The 13,262-nt window shown below is 47.6% G+C and overlaps 1 protein-coding gene across 9 annotated transcripts in view; it reads left to right on the forward strand.

Annotated features, from left to right (window-relative positions):
* The window catches only part of hdac7a (histone deacetylase 7a), a 131,643-nt gene that overhangs the window by 51,260 nt on the left and 67,121 nt on the right, over positions 1 to 13,262 (forward strand). For 4 of the 9 annotated variants that reach the window (XM_069182906.1, XM_069182859.1, XM_069182948.1 and 1 more), the window contains one exon: positions 11,874 to 11,942. The exons of 1 other annotated variant lie outside the window; for it this stretch is intronic. Coding sequence is in view for 5 of the 8 variants with exons in the window: in XM_069182752.1 (XP_069038853.1) it covers positions 11,874 to 11,942 (69 nt within the window). In the remaining 3 variants the exon portion in view is untranslated. Of the gene's footprint in view, positions 1 to 4,776; positions 4,838 to 10,665; positions 11,444 to 11,873; positions 11,943 to 13,262 lie in introns of those variants that run through there. 4 more of the 9 variants (XM_069182619.1, XM_069182661.1, XM_069182790.1 and 1 more) reach the window with 2 other exon arrangements.

Genomic DNA, 13,262 nt, shown 5'->3' on the forward strand with positions numbered 1-13,262 from the left:
CGGCACTTATTATGGAATTTAGTCTTTTCAGCTAAATACGCACTTTTAGGTCCCCCACCTAAAATCATTCCGATAAATTGTAACATAATGCTCCTCAGAACAAATAATCTGTCCAGTTGTCTTTTCCATTGCACGCCTTGATACAGACAATTTTCACATGTGAGATGACAGTCAAGGTGACACTTTAATAACCAGAGAACCTCTGTATTCAGCCCAGTCAGCACACAGGAGTGTCTGCTCTCTGCAGGTAATCAAAAAGCAGGTTGAACTTTTTAAGAGTTGGCACAGTGCCACTAAAAAAGGAGCTTGGCTTTTTAAAATGAAGTTTATTTCCAGTTACAAGCTTTTGTCATTACAAGTGAAACAGGTACTGAAATTTGAACTTTCTCTGAGCATTCAGCTACTGTACATCTTTAATCCTGACTCCTGTGAAGCCGTCCTGACTTTTCCTGTGTTTTCAAATCAAACCTTTTGCTAGACTCTGTAGATTTGCAGTCAGTGTACTGATGAAAGCTCCCTTTGAGCAGTCAGCAGCTAGGAAATTCTGTTGTGCTGGGAGAGCGTTACTTTTCTGATTAAAATAGCAGAGATCTGCATTTTTGGTGTAATAAAGTTCCGTAAAGGTCAAACCAAGGTCTGGAAGCTTAGCACAGATAAGCGCAGATCTAAGCTCATACATTTAACTACAGTGTGTATTGAGAGAGTTGGGGAAAGTCTGCAGACTTGCCTTTCACCCAAAAAAAGAAATGGGGAGAACATGTGTGTTTCAGCTCTAGGACTGGGAGAATCCCTCATCTCCCAGCGCAGGCGAAACCGAATGGAAGTGTGTGCAGCGCTGCTGGGGCACTGCGCGCGTTACTGGGGTCTCCGCTCCGCACCACACCCTGTCAGAGCCATCAGGCATCTGCTGTTTCCCCCTCGGCTCTCCATCCTGCCATCCCGGCACGGCTCCAGCATTCCCCGCATTCCAGCTCACTTCCTTTGGGAGAATTCCTGGAGGCTGGCAGGGAACTCGGGCTTCTCCGTGCCAGATGGATACTCCATTTCTCCCCCTCCCCTCTCACTCTCTTCCTCCCTTTCTCCCTCTTTTGCATTCTCCCCCCCCCCTCCTCCTCTCTTCGTCTCTCCCTCCCTCCTCCTGTTCTTTTCCACTTCATTTTTCTCTCTGTGCTGCCGGTGTCCATCTTTCACACCACCTTCCTCTGAGTGCTATACCTCCCTGGCTTTCTAGTCCTCCGCTGTGTCTCGCCCTGCTGTCCCTGCTGGACCTCTGTCCTCTCTCTCCGGCCCGGTCATTCATCCCCGTCTCTTTCTCCCTGCTGGTTTACCTCTGTCTGCCTCCATTCTCTGGTTCACCCTCGACCTCGCCGCCCGCCTCTACTCCCTGCTTCCCTCACAGTCCTTTTCCTGTGTCACAGAACCCCACTTTCACACCGGTCAAATCCCGTTTTTTCAGAAAAGCGAGCTGAGAGGACGGGGATTAAGAATTAGCCGGCCTGTATTCATGAAGCATTGTCAGTGGTTTAGTGGTCAGAACAGACGTTCATGATGGTATCCCTCTGAGCCTGCTGGGATTTTCTGCCATTGTCCTCCCTTCTCTTTTTCCGCTGCAGAAGAAAATTAAGTAGCTTAAGTAACAGGTTGTTAACATTTGCCATATCTTTTTCATTTATTAAGGAACTTGTATTTAAAGCTATCACAGGGGCATCTTCTCTCTTCATATCCTGTTTGAGCAACAAATAAGTTCTAATGTTTTATATATACTGTATATTCATCTGAAGTTTGTGAACCTACTTGTTCCTGTACTACCTCTTTTGATATTATTTCCTCTGCTGTTATGCGTGTCACCTGTTAACCTCGGAATTGTTTTTTTTGCTGCGTCTGGGCTTGAATTTGTAACTTACTGTTGCTCAAAATCACTTCTCAAAACAGTTATGAAGCTCACTTAGGAAGGATGGAGCAACCAAGCCTGGAACACAGGGGAACAGCACTTGAATGCTTCAGCGTCATTTCAGCCAACCTGCCACAGGATAGGAGGATAGGAAGCTCAATACATAGCTGCACAGGCACGTTGGTCGGTACACGAATGGGTAGTTACTATATATAGTTAAATGATTTAGAAAGTTCAAATATGTTTAGATGATAGACCCAAATTTAAGCAAAACAAGGACAAAGAACTCTTAAGAACCAACTTTAAATCTGGTCAGATGAACAGGGAGAAGCAGAGAAGTCCTGTCTTAAGTGGCTAAAGGATAGCCGCATCTCTTTATAGTCCACAGAACTCAACAAGTAGTGGCTGTCTGAGAGGTGCAGTGCCTGATCTCAGCACAGGTGATTCACTGGTGCCTGGAGGGTGACAAGGGAGGGCGGACTGCTCTCACTGGTATTGATGAAGGACCTGGTGTAGAAATCAGGCAGACAACTGGAAACAATTGAGAAATAATATCATCTTTTAAAAACAAAGTCTATTTTGCTTATTGCACGGGTCTCGGAGCTCGGTGAATCTTGACCTCCTCCTGGTGTCTGGGTTGGACACCAGGGCTGTGCCCAGCTCTGAATCCGCCCAGCGTTGACTTGTTTTCACTCGCTGCCACTTGCATTTGCTTGAGTGACTAGTGGGATTTTTCAAGAGCTGGTTGTGGCCGAATTGTTTGGATCGGGCACAAACGACAAGGACAAGCAGAGCAGCTGCAGTTCCAGAGCGCTTGCACGTAATCACGGCCTCACATTTAGCTGTCTTTCTTTCTTCTGTTGGCCTCGTTTCTGTGTCACCACCACAGGTCATTCTGAGGTTACAGCCCAAGCAAAGAAATTATTTTTAAGGGAAGAGACAGAATAACTAAATCATCATAACAGCCACACCTCTTCTGTAACGGTTTTTAGTGGCAGTTATCAGAGCACTTCTAAAGGTGTGACTGTTATTGCATTGTTTTCAAGATCGTGCTCCTCTGCTATGGTCCTGACTCCTACTGACTAAAGGTTGTGCATGTAATAATATGGACTTTTCTTTGTTACCGCTACTGAAAAAAAAACCCCAAAGCACTGTAAAATAATATTATGTGCACACAACACAGAAGTAGAAAGAAAAATCACACAGAAAATAAACCATATAAACTGAAGTGTTAATGCAGAATTATTCATGAAAGGTTATAGTTAAAAAGTAGGTCTTTAAATAAACTTTAAAGATGTCTGGTGTCTCAGGCTCTATATATACAGCAGACAGAAAGCTCTGTTGTCCACTGTGTGTAGCCTGGTCTTCGACCTGAGACAGCAGATGTCAAATTAAGTGCTGGTCTACACTCATGCAGTAAAGGCCTTAACCTGGAGCTGAGCTCTTCAGTTGAATTTGATGGGGAGCCAATGCAGTTTGCACAGGACAGGAGATACAGTATATGCTGGGGCAAAGTAGTTGTAATTGGTACATGAGCTGCATTCTGCAATTCTGGACAGTGAAGCTTGTGTATCAATATTTCATCTTGTGCAGCCGTGGCAGCTGAGGCACCTGCCAGCACAGATTCAGCCACCCCTCCTCAGAGCTTGATGAGCTTGAGCCCCTGAAACCCTGCCTCTGATTGGTAATGCAAAGAGATGGTCTGTAGCTACTGCAGAGAATCTGACTGCAATGTTGTTTGTCCTCACTGCTGGGATGGAGCAGTCCAGTTCTGTCTTGTTGACATGTGATGTGTGACATTACTACTACTAGAACTACTACTACTACTACTACTACTACTACTACTACTACTACTACTACTACTACTACTACTACTACTACTACAGTAGTTCCTTACATTTATCTAGTGCTTTTCTGGACACTCCACTCAAAGCGCTTTACAGGTAATGGGGACTCTCCTCCACCACCACCAGTGTGCAGCCCCACCTGGATGATGCTACAGCAGCCAAAGTGCTCCAGTACACTCACCCCACACCAGCGATCAGTGGGGAGGAGAGCAGAGTGATGAGGCCAGTTCACAAATGGGGATTATTAGGAGGCCATGACTGGTAAAGGCCAGTGGGAAATTGGGCCAGGACACCCACACTCATTTCAAGCACATGTGGGAATGGTGCTGGAAAGTTTCATGATCAGTCACTTAGCACTGTAGTGCCGCTTTTAGACCTTCATATCAGCAATGCAAACAATGTCAGTTATGCCTGACAAGACAGACATTCATGTTTTTAAAGTAATTGCAGAAATGCATACGGCATGCTGCTCTGGGTGGTATAATGACAATAGTAGCAGTAGCATTTGCTGTTATTGATTTGATAAAGTACGACCTCTTGGAGTCTCATGGTCTGTGTCAAAAAGGCAGTTCTCCAGTTCAGTCATCTGGCTTTCACCCCAACATCCAAGACAACCCCTGAGCAAAGCAGGCTCTTGATCTTCTTCATTTTTGCTGTGACTGTTTGCAAATGACAAAGCAACAGTTGAGTTGAGTCACCTTCCACCTGGCTCGCTGGCTGTTTGTGATTGAAGACTGACCAGTGGAGTGCGTATCCTTTCCCCTTTTCCTGCCCTCCTCAGTGTTTGTTTGAGCAGACATGATCGCCCCCCCCCCGCCCCCGGCCCAGCACGCCCACGGCGACAGACAGATGTGTACAGCTGTGCCGTGTGGCAGTTGCTCAGCCGGCCCAGGGCCAACAAGGAGAAGGTGCGCGAGCCTGCTCTCTGTGTGTCACACACACGCCGCTCAGCTCTAAATAACGCACAGAGGAAGCCGCAGAAGTGAATAGGAAGTTTCAAGGTACCGGAACCTGAGCAAAAATAGTTAGCACGTACCCAAAGAAGCGAATGTTATGCTTTCCTTCCCTCGGCACAGACTGTGCTGGCCTCAGACAACATGTAAGCATTGTTTGTTGTTTTTCCTGAATTCTCTTATCTTAGCAGGTTTTTCAAACGCGGTGGTGTATCTCGGGCGAGCTGCAGCCTCCAACCGGTGTATTCTTACGCCGGGTGAAATTGACGGTTGGCTCGTTGCGGCCCTGGGCTGTGTGCCTGGCGGTTTGGCCAGTGTTGGCGTCGCAGGCTCCCTCTGCGCCCGTGTGCCAGGGAAGGAAGCAGAGGGCAGTGATTTACCAGCGGGCTGTTCCTGCATGTGGCTGTGCTGCTTAGCTGCAGCGATGCTGGGAGACGCCAACTTCTTTGGCCTTGTTTCCTGTGCAGTTGTCGTCCATTCCCATGCAGTCTTGTCCGTTAACAAGTGCACTTTGTAATTTGAGCAGCACAAGAATAGTACAGCTGCATAAACTCGTTTTTATCTGCATTCAGGCCAAATAATAGTATTGTGTGTATTCAGCTTTCCGAGATAATGCTGCCTGCTCAAAGGATAGGGCCAAGCACGCTGGCCAGACAGGACCTGGGTCTTTTATGGCAAATTATTCAGTTCATGGGACAGTGAGAATGAAAATCCTCATTTTGGAGTTGATATTTTTTGTGACTACCAGAAAGCACAATGTTCCTTCACTTGTGCAAAGTTGGAGTGGCAAAAGTGGAAAGCTTTGCTTCCTCACAGTTCCAGGGTCCTGGGTTCGATTCCAGGCTGGAGTGCCTGTTTGTGTGGAGTCTGTATGTTTGCAAGGACCTCCAGCTCTGCCCCACTTCCTAAGGGCAGGGAAGGTAAGAGTTATTGCAATTATTCATTCTGAATTATGTGAGATCTCTCTTCTGCCATGATTTCACTGTGGTTTGAATGGTCAACGCTAGTGCAGTGTCCCTGTAGGGACAGCTAACGGGCTTAAAAAAGGCACATTATCAAAACGGCAAAGCCTCAATCCTTTTTTTAATCTCACGTCCTCTTGTACCTTCCCCTGGGGGGGCAGCATTCTGCTGCCGAACATTGATACAGGCTCGTCCAATCAGGCTAGCACGTGGAGATGGCAAAGAGGCGCGTATTTTAGCCCCGGAGAGTCACATGTACACTTCACTGGCTCCATCCCTACAAACCCAGCCGAGAGAAGGGCTGAGTGAAACAATGTGTGCCTTCATCTGCTTTCCCTCGCTAAAACCCCTCTGTTTTCCCCCAGGGCTCTGGGTGAATGTCTGTCACTGAGTGTAGAGGAGATCCTGAGTTTTTCCCCTTTTTCATATCGATGTCATTGTGCTGTTTCTTTTGGTCAGTCATGTCCATAATAGGACCCTAGGGGGACATTGTAGGACTTAAAAAACAAGTGTCTATGACAAATACTAATCAATATCGTCAAGGTAGGCTGAGCAGGCTACTGTATGTCTATCTTAATAGCGAAATGTGGGTCAGAGTTGGAATCTACTGTATAAGGAAATTAATTAAGGATGCAGAGGAGGAGACACGTCTTTACACAGAGAGTTGTGGGTGTATGGAACTCCCCATGAACTGACTAGGCTATACTGTACGTTAGTGACCCCAACATCCACGTGTCAGGGCTGCTCAGTCCTTACCGCTTCAGCAACTGGCAATTCCTAATTGGCCGAGTTGAAAAAGAAAACGGCAAAAGACAAAGTGAGATTAAAAAATTAGGTGTTTTGCAGTGTTTCATGACTAAAATCTGCTGGAGGCTGATTACTGCTGAAGTGCTACTTTTCCATTCCCTCTCCATTTAGTTTCTGGGCCCTTTCTGCATCCCATCTCTGCAATGGGGCAAACTTCTGTCCAGAGAAAGTTCTCGCTTCGCTTCAGACAGGTGGCACAAGGGAAACAGAAAGTCTCACACTGCCCGAGAAACAAGATATTTACAGACCCATAATCAGAAAAGCAGTGAACAGAAACACTCACTGTAGGTCCTCTGGGTCATTTTTGTGTCTTATTATAAATGACAAATAAACTTGCTGAAGTTAGAAACATAAAATACAAATGTCAGAAGTCATTATAAAAGTGTTACTTCCTGCCTGTGGGTAGCACAGCATGACCTACTATACAATATGCATTTCTACCGGGCTTTTCTGTAAACGGCACTTCAGACGGGTCTGAATTTCCTTTCCCATAAGCTTTGTTTCCCTCCCGTGGTTGAAAACACGTGAAGCAGACGCCAAGGCAGTGCAGCGGACTGACGTGGACTTCGGGTCTACCTCCTCTCTCTGAGAGACGAGGGCCAGCATACACCTGCGTGGGAGGCTTTGCTGAAACGGCTGACCGCATCCTGCGCTGAGCGCCGTTTCATTAATTAACGGGAATCTGAATCTTCATATTTTCACGTCAGCTCTCCCTGTCCCCCATGCCGCTGTAAACGTGCTATTTAAGGGTGGACAGTGAACCTTCTCTCACATGGGCATTTTGTACCGAATGAAGCTGCAGGGCTCTCTCTATGTGCCAGACCCGGAGTCAGGTTGTTCCAGTTCCTTTACGATTTGGGCTGGCTACCTGAATGCATTGAAAGTGGGTTACCTTGGACAGTTAAATGTTCCTGCTTGGTAGCTAAAAATCCAAATATTAGATAACCCTCACGCATTATTACCCCCTATTTCTTTCTCAGTATTAATATTTGTAGTAGTCATTTGTAGTATTGCTGGTAGTTGTAATACCAGCTGTCACATGTGGCCCAGTCTGTCATGTTATGAATGGGCTTGTACTGGCTGCGCAATGGACTGGTAGACCAATAAGTCAGCAGAGGGCTCTGCCTCCGACACAGAAAATTAATTCTACTGGTTACTTCAAGCCTTGCGTGCAGAAAATCCGATTCAAGTGAAAGAGGTGGAGGGGAGACACTTGCGTCTTCAACTGATAACTCGCTTCCGAACTGCATCCCCCTCACAACACTGATCATTACAAAATGAACAGGACCAGCTGTCCCCCAGGGCAACCGAATAAAAAAAAAGAATAAATCTGAAATCCAGCAGGTATAGCTCATTGGCCTGGGCTTCTGTCGATGTGTGTGTTCTTTCTCCGGTGCTCGGGACTGGGCAGATCTTCGCTTGACGCTTGATCGGCTTTTGACCTCCTGAGCCGTCATTCTGGGTTTCATCACTCAGACGCAGAGCCCCTTGATCACTCGAGTGTTCAGGCAGGGGCATAGGTGCTAATGGCAGTTGTCGAGGACCACACGGGATCTGTTTTGCGTTGCTTGGAAGGGGCGTGCGTTTAAATTGCTGAGCCCCACAGGGGCTAGCCGGTGAAGGTATTTGCATGAAAGTCCCGTTCGCACGTTTTGCTTACAGTAATATGGAAAAACTAACATGCAGTTGTTTCTGCTTGTGTTGTTGTTTTTTTGAAGTCAGGCTTTTGCTGTTTCCTCTGCTCCTGGTGCGTTTTTGCAAGCCTGGGAGCCTCGTGTTCCTCTCGCTGTTCCGGGCCAGCGGACCGAACTCTGTCTGAAGAGAGCAGGGAGCCACTGGTGGGCCCGGAGCCCTACTGCTCCTTTTGCATTTTCTCTCATATGATTCACGCTGCCTTTGTGTTTCTTGTGCCCCCAGTTTTCTCTGCTCCTTCTCTCGGTGTGGTCTTGCTATTTTCAGCTTGCTCCGGATGTGATTCAGACTCGGGGATTGTGTAATCAGCAGAGTAACCACAGAGCTCGCTCTGAGAGCACCGGCTCTCCTGTCACACACCGAAACCTTGAAAGAAACACCACAGTCTCTACAGGTTTCGATATTTGTCCTCCTCAAGTATGTGGGTCTGTAATGGGGACATTTTTCGCAGAATGGAAAAACGCATAGTTGTGTCTAGATACAGTAACTGAAAGGCAAGCTGTTGTATTCTGGATCTGAAGGTCTTTAAAAATCCACTCACGCAGGACCGCCCTGCTGTTGGACCTTCGCTCGTCTGCCCCTTTTCACTCTGGTTCAGCCAGATGAGATTCGGTTGTGTTGTCACTGTCAGCTATTCTGCTTCCTGTTCGAGGTGAAACCTAGATAAGCCGTTCCACAGACAAGTCAGAGTAACAGGAATTCCCAGCTCACAGGCTGCACAGGGCCTTGGAATGGAAAATAAACCGAGAGGTGATTTGCATGTGATGTCACTGTGTTAGGAAAGTGACCGAGATCAGCGCTCAGTGTGTGCTGGTGTTTCCCAGAAGGACAGGCAGTGTGGTTCTTGATTTTAGACAGTTGTGCGATGGGTTCTTTGAGCCACAACCTTTACAGCCACTGCACTGCTGACATCGGGCAGCTGGACAGGACTTTTTTTAATTCACTGTATCTCAGGAAGGAAATTGTAATCATTTTGAGCGCTGTATAAAATGTAGATCAAATCTAAAGCATTTTGGAATTATTCTTACATGGTCGAAGGTGCTGTCTGACAATGGGACCTGGCAGTTAGCATTTTAGTTCTGGCCTCAGGTGTCTTGTCTGTGTGAAGTTTGCATGTTCTACACGGTTGCATGTTTGTATGGATTTGTTCAGGATAAAGTGGTCTCCTCCCAATTCCCAGAGACTGTTTTTGCTTACTGGCTATACTGTATTGTCCCTTTTTCTGTGGTCCTGCTTTTTGGTTGCCTCTAGCTTTACAACTTTAATATTTCTGTTTAATTAGAGCTGTGCTACTTCTTTTACCTTTTTACGTGCTTCACTGAACACATGATCCATCAATATAGCTCATCCGTTCCTTTGCTGTCCCTCATGAATTGAGGGCTCTTGTCTTCCATGAACCCGAAGGTGTACAATGATTTACACTATGTTGTAGTCAATGAGCTTCTTCAGCTACCCTGACCATATGTGTGTGTGCCTGTTTTTTAATTGTTGCTACTTTTATCATATACAGTATTCTAGACACCACAGCAAAGAAACAGCATGCATTTTCCTTGACTTTCTGCGTCTAATGCTTCATCTCATTTTCTACCTGTTACAAAGTTCTGCAATGCGAAGTTGTGAATTTAACAATCCCTCTGAGCACAGTTCCCTTGGCGTTCCTTCAGACTAGGGGCGGCACAGAGGCACAGAGTTTCAGTCTTGCAGCAGTGGGGCCCTGGGTTCAATTCCTGGGGTGCTGTCTGTGTGGAGTTTGCATGTTCTCCCCCATGTTTGCATGGGATTCCTCCTGGTGCTCCGGTTTCCTCCCAGAGTCCAAAGACATACTGGTACATTAGGTTACATACTGGAAAAATGACCCCTGAAGTGGGCTGGGCTCCGGCTCCCCTGCAACTCTGTACTGGATGAAGTGGTGAGAAAGGGGTGTATGGAGGGATTTCTTCCCACTTGGAATTTTGTTTGACTTTTTCCCCTTCACAATGTAGTAACCCTGGCATGGGGGAGAGGGTTTTATGAGGGGCGCAGTACTCACGCCCTGAAGGGACTGTTCTCTCAGGGACAAGAGCGTCAGTCATCCTCAGACCTGCCTTTCCTGCGGGGATGGTTTTGAAGCCCATCAGACTGGGAGACACAGGAACCTGGCTCTGCTCGGCTGAACGAAAAGGAAAAGGCGGGGCGGGGCTACTTTTTGGCAGCCCTGGTAGAAGAGGTTGCTCAGATGGTTATTTTTATTTAATTGCTTCGCTGCCGCTCAGAGCTTATTCGGTGAAAAGAACGAGCCCATCGCCTGTGCTCGCCCCATCGCTCACTGCGAGCGCAGCTTTTATCCTTTTATTTCAGCAGGTGGAGCCACGAGGCCAAATTCACACTTCAAAAAAAAAGAAACGAGAGTAACTCGAAAAAAAGTTTGCGATGTCTGATTGGCTGCGTGCTTCGCCAATGGTCTTCACCGCTGCGGAAACAATGCAGGTTTTCTGTTTGAAAGAAGTCGTGTGATGTCACGGCTATTTTTGGTGGTATCCGCCTTGTTTTCTATTTCTGTCTCTCTCCGGGGCTGGTCTAGCTCTAAGCCGCGATACCTCTCTCTCTCTCTAGCGTTATTAGCGATTCTCGTTTGTCAGTTCTTGGTATTGTTGCCTGGACGTTTGCAGAGAGGATTAGTTTGGATGCAATGAGAAGCGCTCTCTCTGGTTTCTTGGGGGGATGGGGAGCAAGCGCAGGTGAATTCCGAGCACGCAAGACGGTGCCAGTAGGAAACTAAAACAACCTGTTGCACCTTTTGTTTTTGTGATAACTCATTCATAGAAGATATTCGGCACAACAAAAGTGAGAGCTGATTTATTTGGGTACTAAAGAGGAGTTTGTTGCGGCTTTCCTCCCCAGTTTCCTGCACTAGCAGAAGCGCATTCCGAAGAGTTTTGTCCGGACTGGGACTTTCAGAGACGCTCGTGCCCGCGCGCACGCTTTCCTGTGCGGAGGCTCGAGCAGCTCGCGCTCTGAGCCCCGTGCCTCCCAATGATCCCCGAGCCCCGGCTCGCGAAGAGAGGAAACGCGGCTCGGAGAATGAGCCGTTGTTGAGTAGCGCACCCCGCGCGTCTACACTCGGGGAGGCGAGGGAGCTGTTAGCTGCGCCGTGGCCGTCTTGTCACGCCACAAGTTCTCTTGAATGTCTTGAAGGCGGATGTTGGACGACCACAGTTTCTTAAAAATGAGCGGAGCTGCCCTTGTGATGCGAGAGTAAAGACGTCCGGAGCTCTGTGCGTTTACATATGCCGCTGTTTGGAATAAAAACAGGTTTGTTGTTGGGGTTTTTTTTTCCCTAAAGTTTTGGGGGTTGTTGCCGACTTGTGCTTCGTTTATCCTTGTTCAGTCGTATTCTTCGTGGCTTGAAAGTTTCTTGACGCCTTACATTTCTCCCCCGCCCCCTCCTGCTGCGCTCTTGCAGTTCAGATAAACTCGACCTCCACTCACAGCTGTCACGACGCGCTCCCGGGCTGTTGTGATCGCCCCCGAGATCGAGAGAGACGCTTCTTTAGGAAATACGGCTCATCGCTGCAGTGTTGTGCAAAACCCTCCTCTTTATTAAACGCGGAACACCACCCGCCCGACAGGGAAAGCACACGCAGCCCCGCCACACCTGGTGACCCCAGGGGCGCGCACCCCATGCCGGGACTACTCCAGATGCTGAACACCATTTACGAATCGCATCCTGTTTTCTCCGCAGATGGAATTACAGCACAGGGGCAGACTCTAAGACCAGACCAGCAGGAGAGCGATTCGCTAGGAGCTACGGGTAGGGCACCTTTCTTTCAATTCGCCTCACCCCGTCACCAAACTCCATCCTCCTCTTCATCGTCCGTCCCCCCAGAGATGTGTCAGTGAGGCACAGAGGGACCCTAAATCAGCGCAAGCAACGCGATTTCCCCTCTCAAGCGCGCATTCATTCCTACAAGTCCAATCCGTAGTCCGCATCTACTACTGCGGTTCTCCTCAAAGATGAACACCTTGTGGTGATTGATGTCAGTCGCTTTTTTTGATCGGTGCTTCCGTTTATTTGGTGAAGCAGAGCGAAAGCATGTGTCCAGGAGAGACCGACTGAAACATCCCAACACGTGTCTGTTTTATGTTTTGTTTGGCAAAAGTGATAACAGCTAGAGCTGTTCACGAGTCCTTTTTGCTGCTATGTTCACTCCACAGCCGTGGGTTGAAACCACTGCAGAAAACTTTTTAAAAAAAAAATCTGTGAATGTATCCGTGTACCCTTGTGTTAGAAGGCATATGGATAAAAGGTCGAGTTATTCCTCAGGAAAGATTATGCATAAAAGTGCTGTATCTCCCAGTTAGGAACAAAAACAATCGAATATCCCTTTTGTTCTCATGTGGCAGAGAGACCAGACTTTAGCCAAGTCTTTGTATCCCTAATGCAGTCATTTTACACATTTGTTTCTATAGGTCACCCTGGGTATAAGAGCTTTTGCTGTGCTAAGAAATACGAACAATTAATAATAGATCCATCCCTTATCTTGTGCCCTTTCAGTGACACAGCCAGAGCCCGGGAGGAACAAAAGCTGATATTTTTGGAACTTCACCGTGACAAAGACGGCAGTTTCATTTAAGTGATTTTGTAGCACAGTGGCGCAGTGTTCAGTACTGCTGGGTTCCTGCGTTCATCTCCTGGGGTTTCCTCCAGGTGCTCCATTTGTCCCCCTGCAGGCCGTAGGCGTGCCGGCACGTCAATGGGCTTCATTGGAGCGAGTGTGTGTGCCCTGCGATGGCCGGTGGGCGTCCTGACCAGAGTGTATCCTGCCTTGTGCCCGTTGCTGGCAGGGATAGGCTCTGGCTGCGCTGTGATCCCAGATTGGAAGAAGTGGTTAGACGGTGGATGAATCTGTAGGTCCTGCTTCAGCTGTGGTTAGATTTCAGCAAGACAGGGGCTTTCGGAGTGGGTATTATTAGTTTATACAATGGTAATATCAGTCTGTTGTTACCTTAGGAAAACCTCAGAACAATGGCCGTTCAGTTCAGGGTTTAAAATTTCCCCTTTTGCGGTGAGTTGAAGTGATATTGTCAATGATCACCTCAGTTTAAACGCGTGAGGAAGTACAGCAGGCCT

Source organism: Lepisosteus oculatus, chromosome 1, assembly GCF_040954835.1.
Source record: "Lepisosteus oculatus isolate fLepOcu1 chromosome 1, fLepOcu1.hap2, whole genome shotgun sequence".
NCBI lineage: Eukaryota > Metazoa > Chordata > Actinopteri > Semionotiformes > Lepisosteidae > Lepisosteus > Lepisosteus oculatus.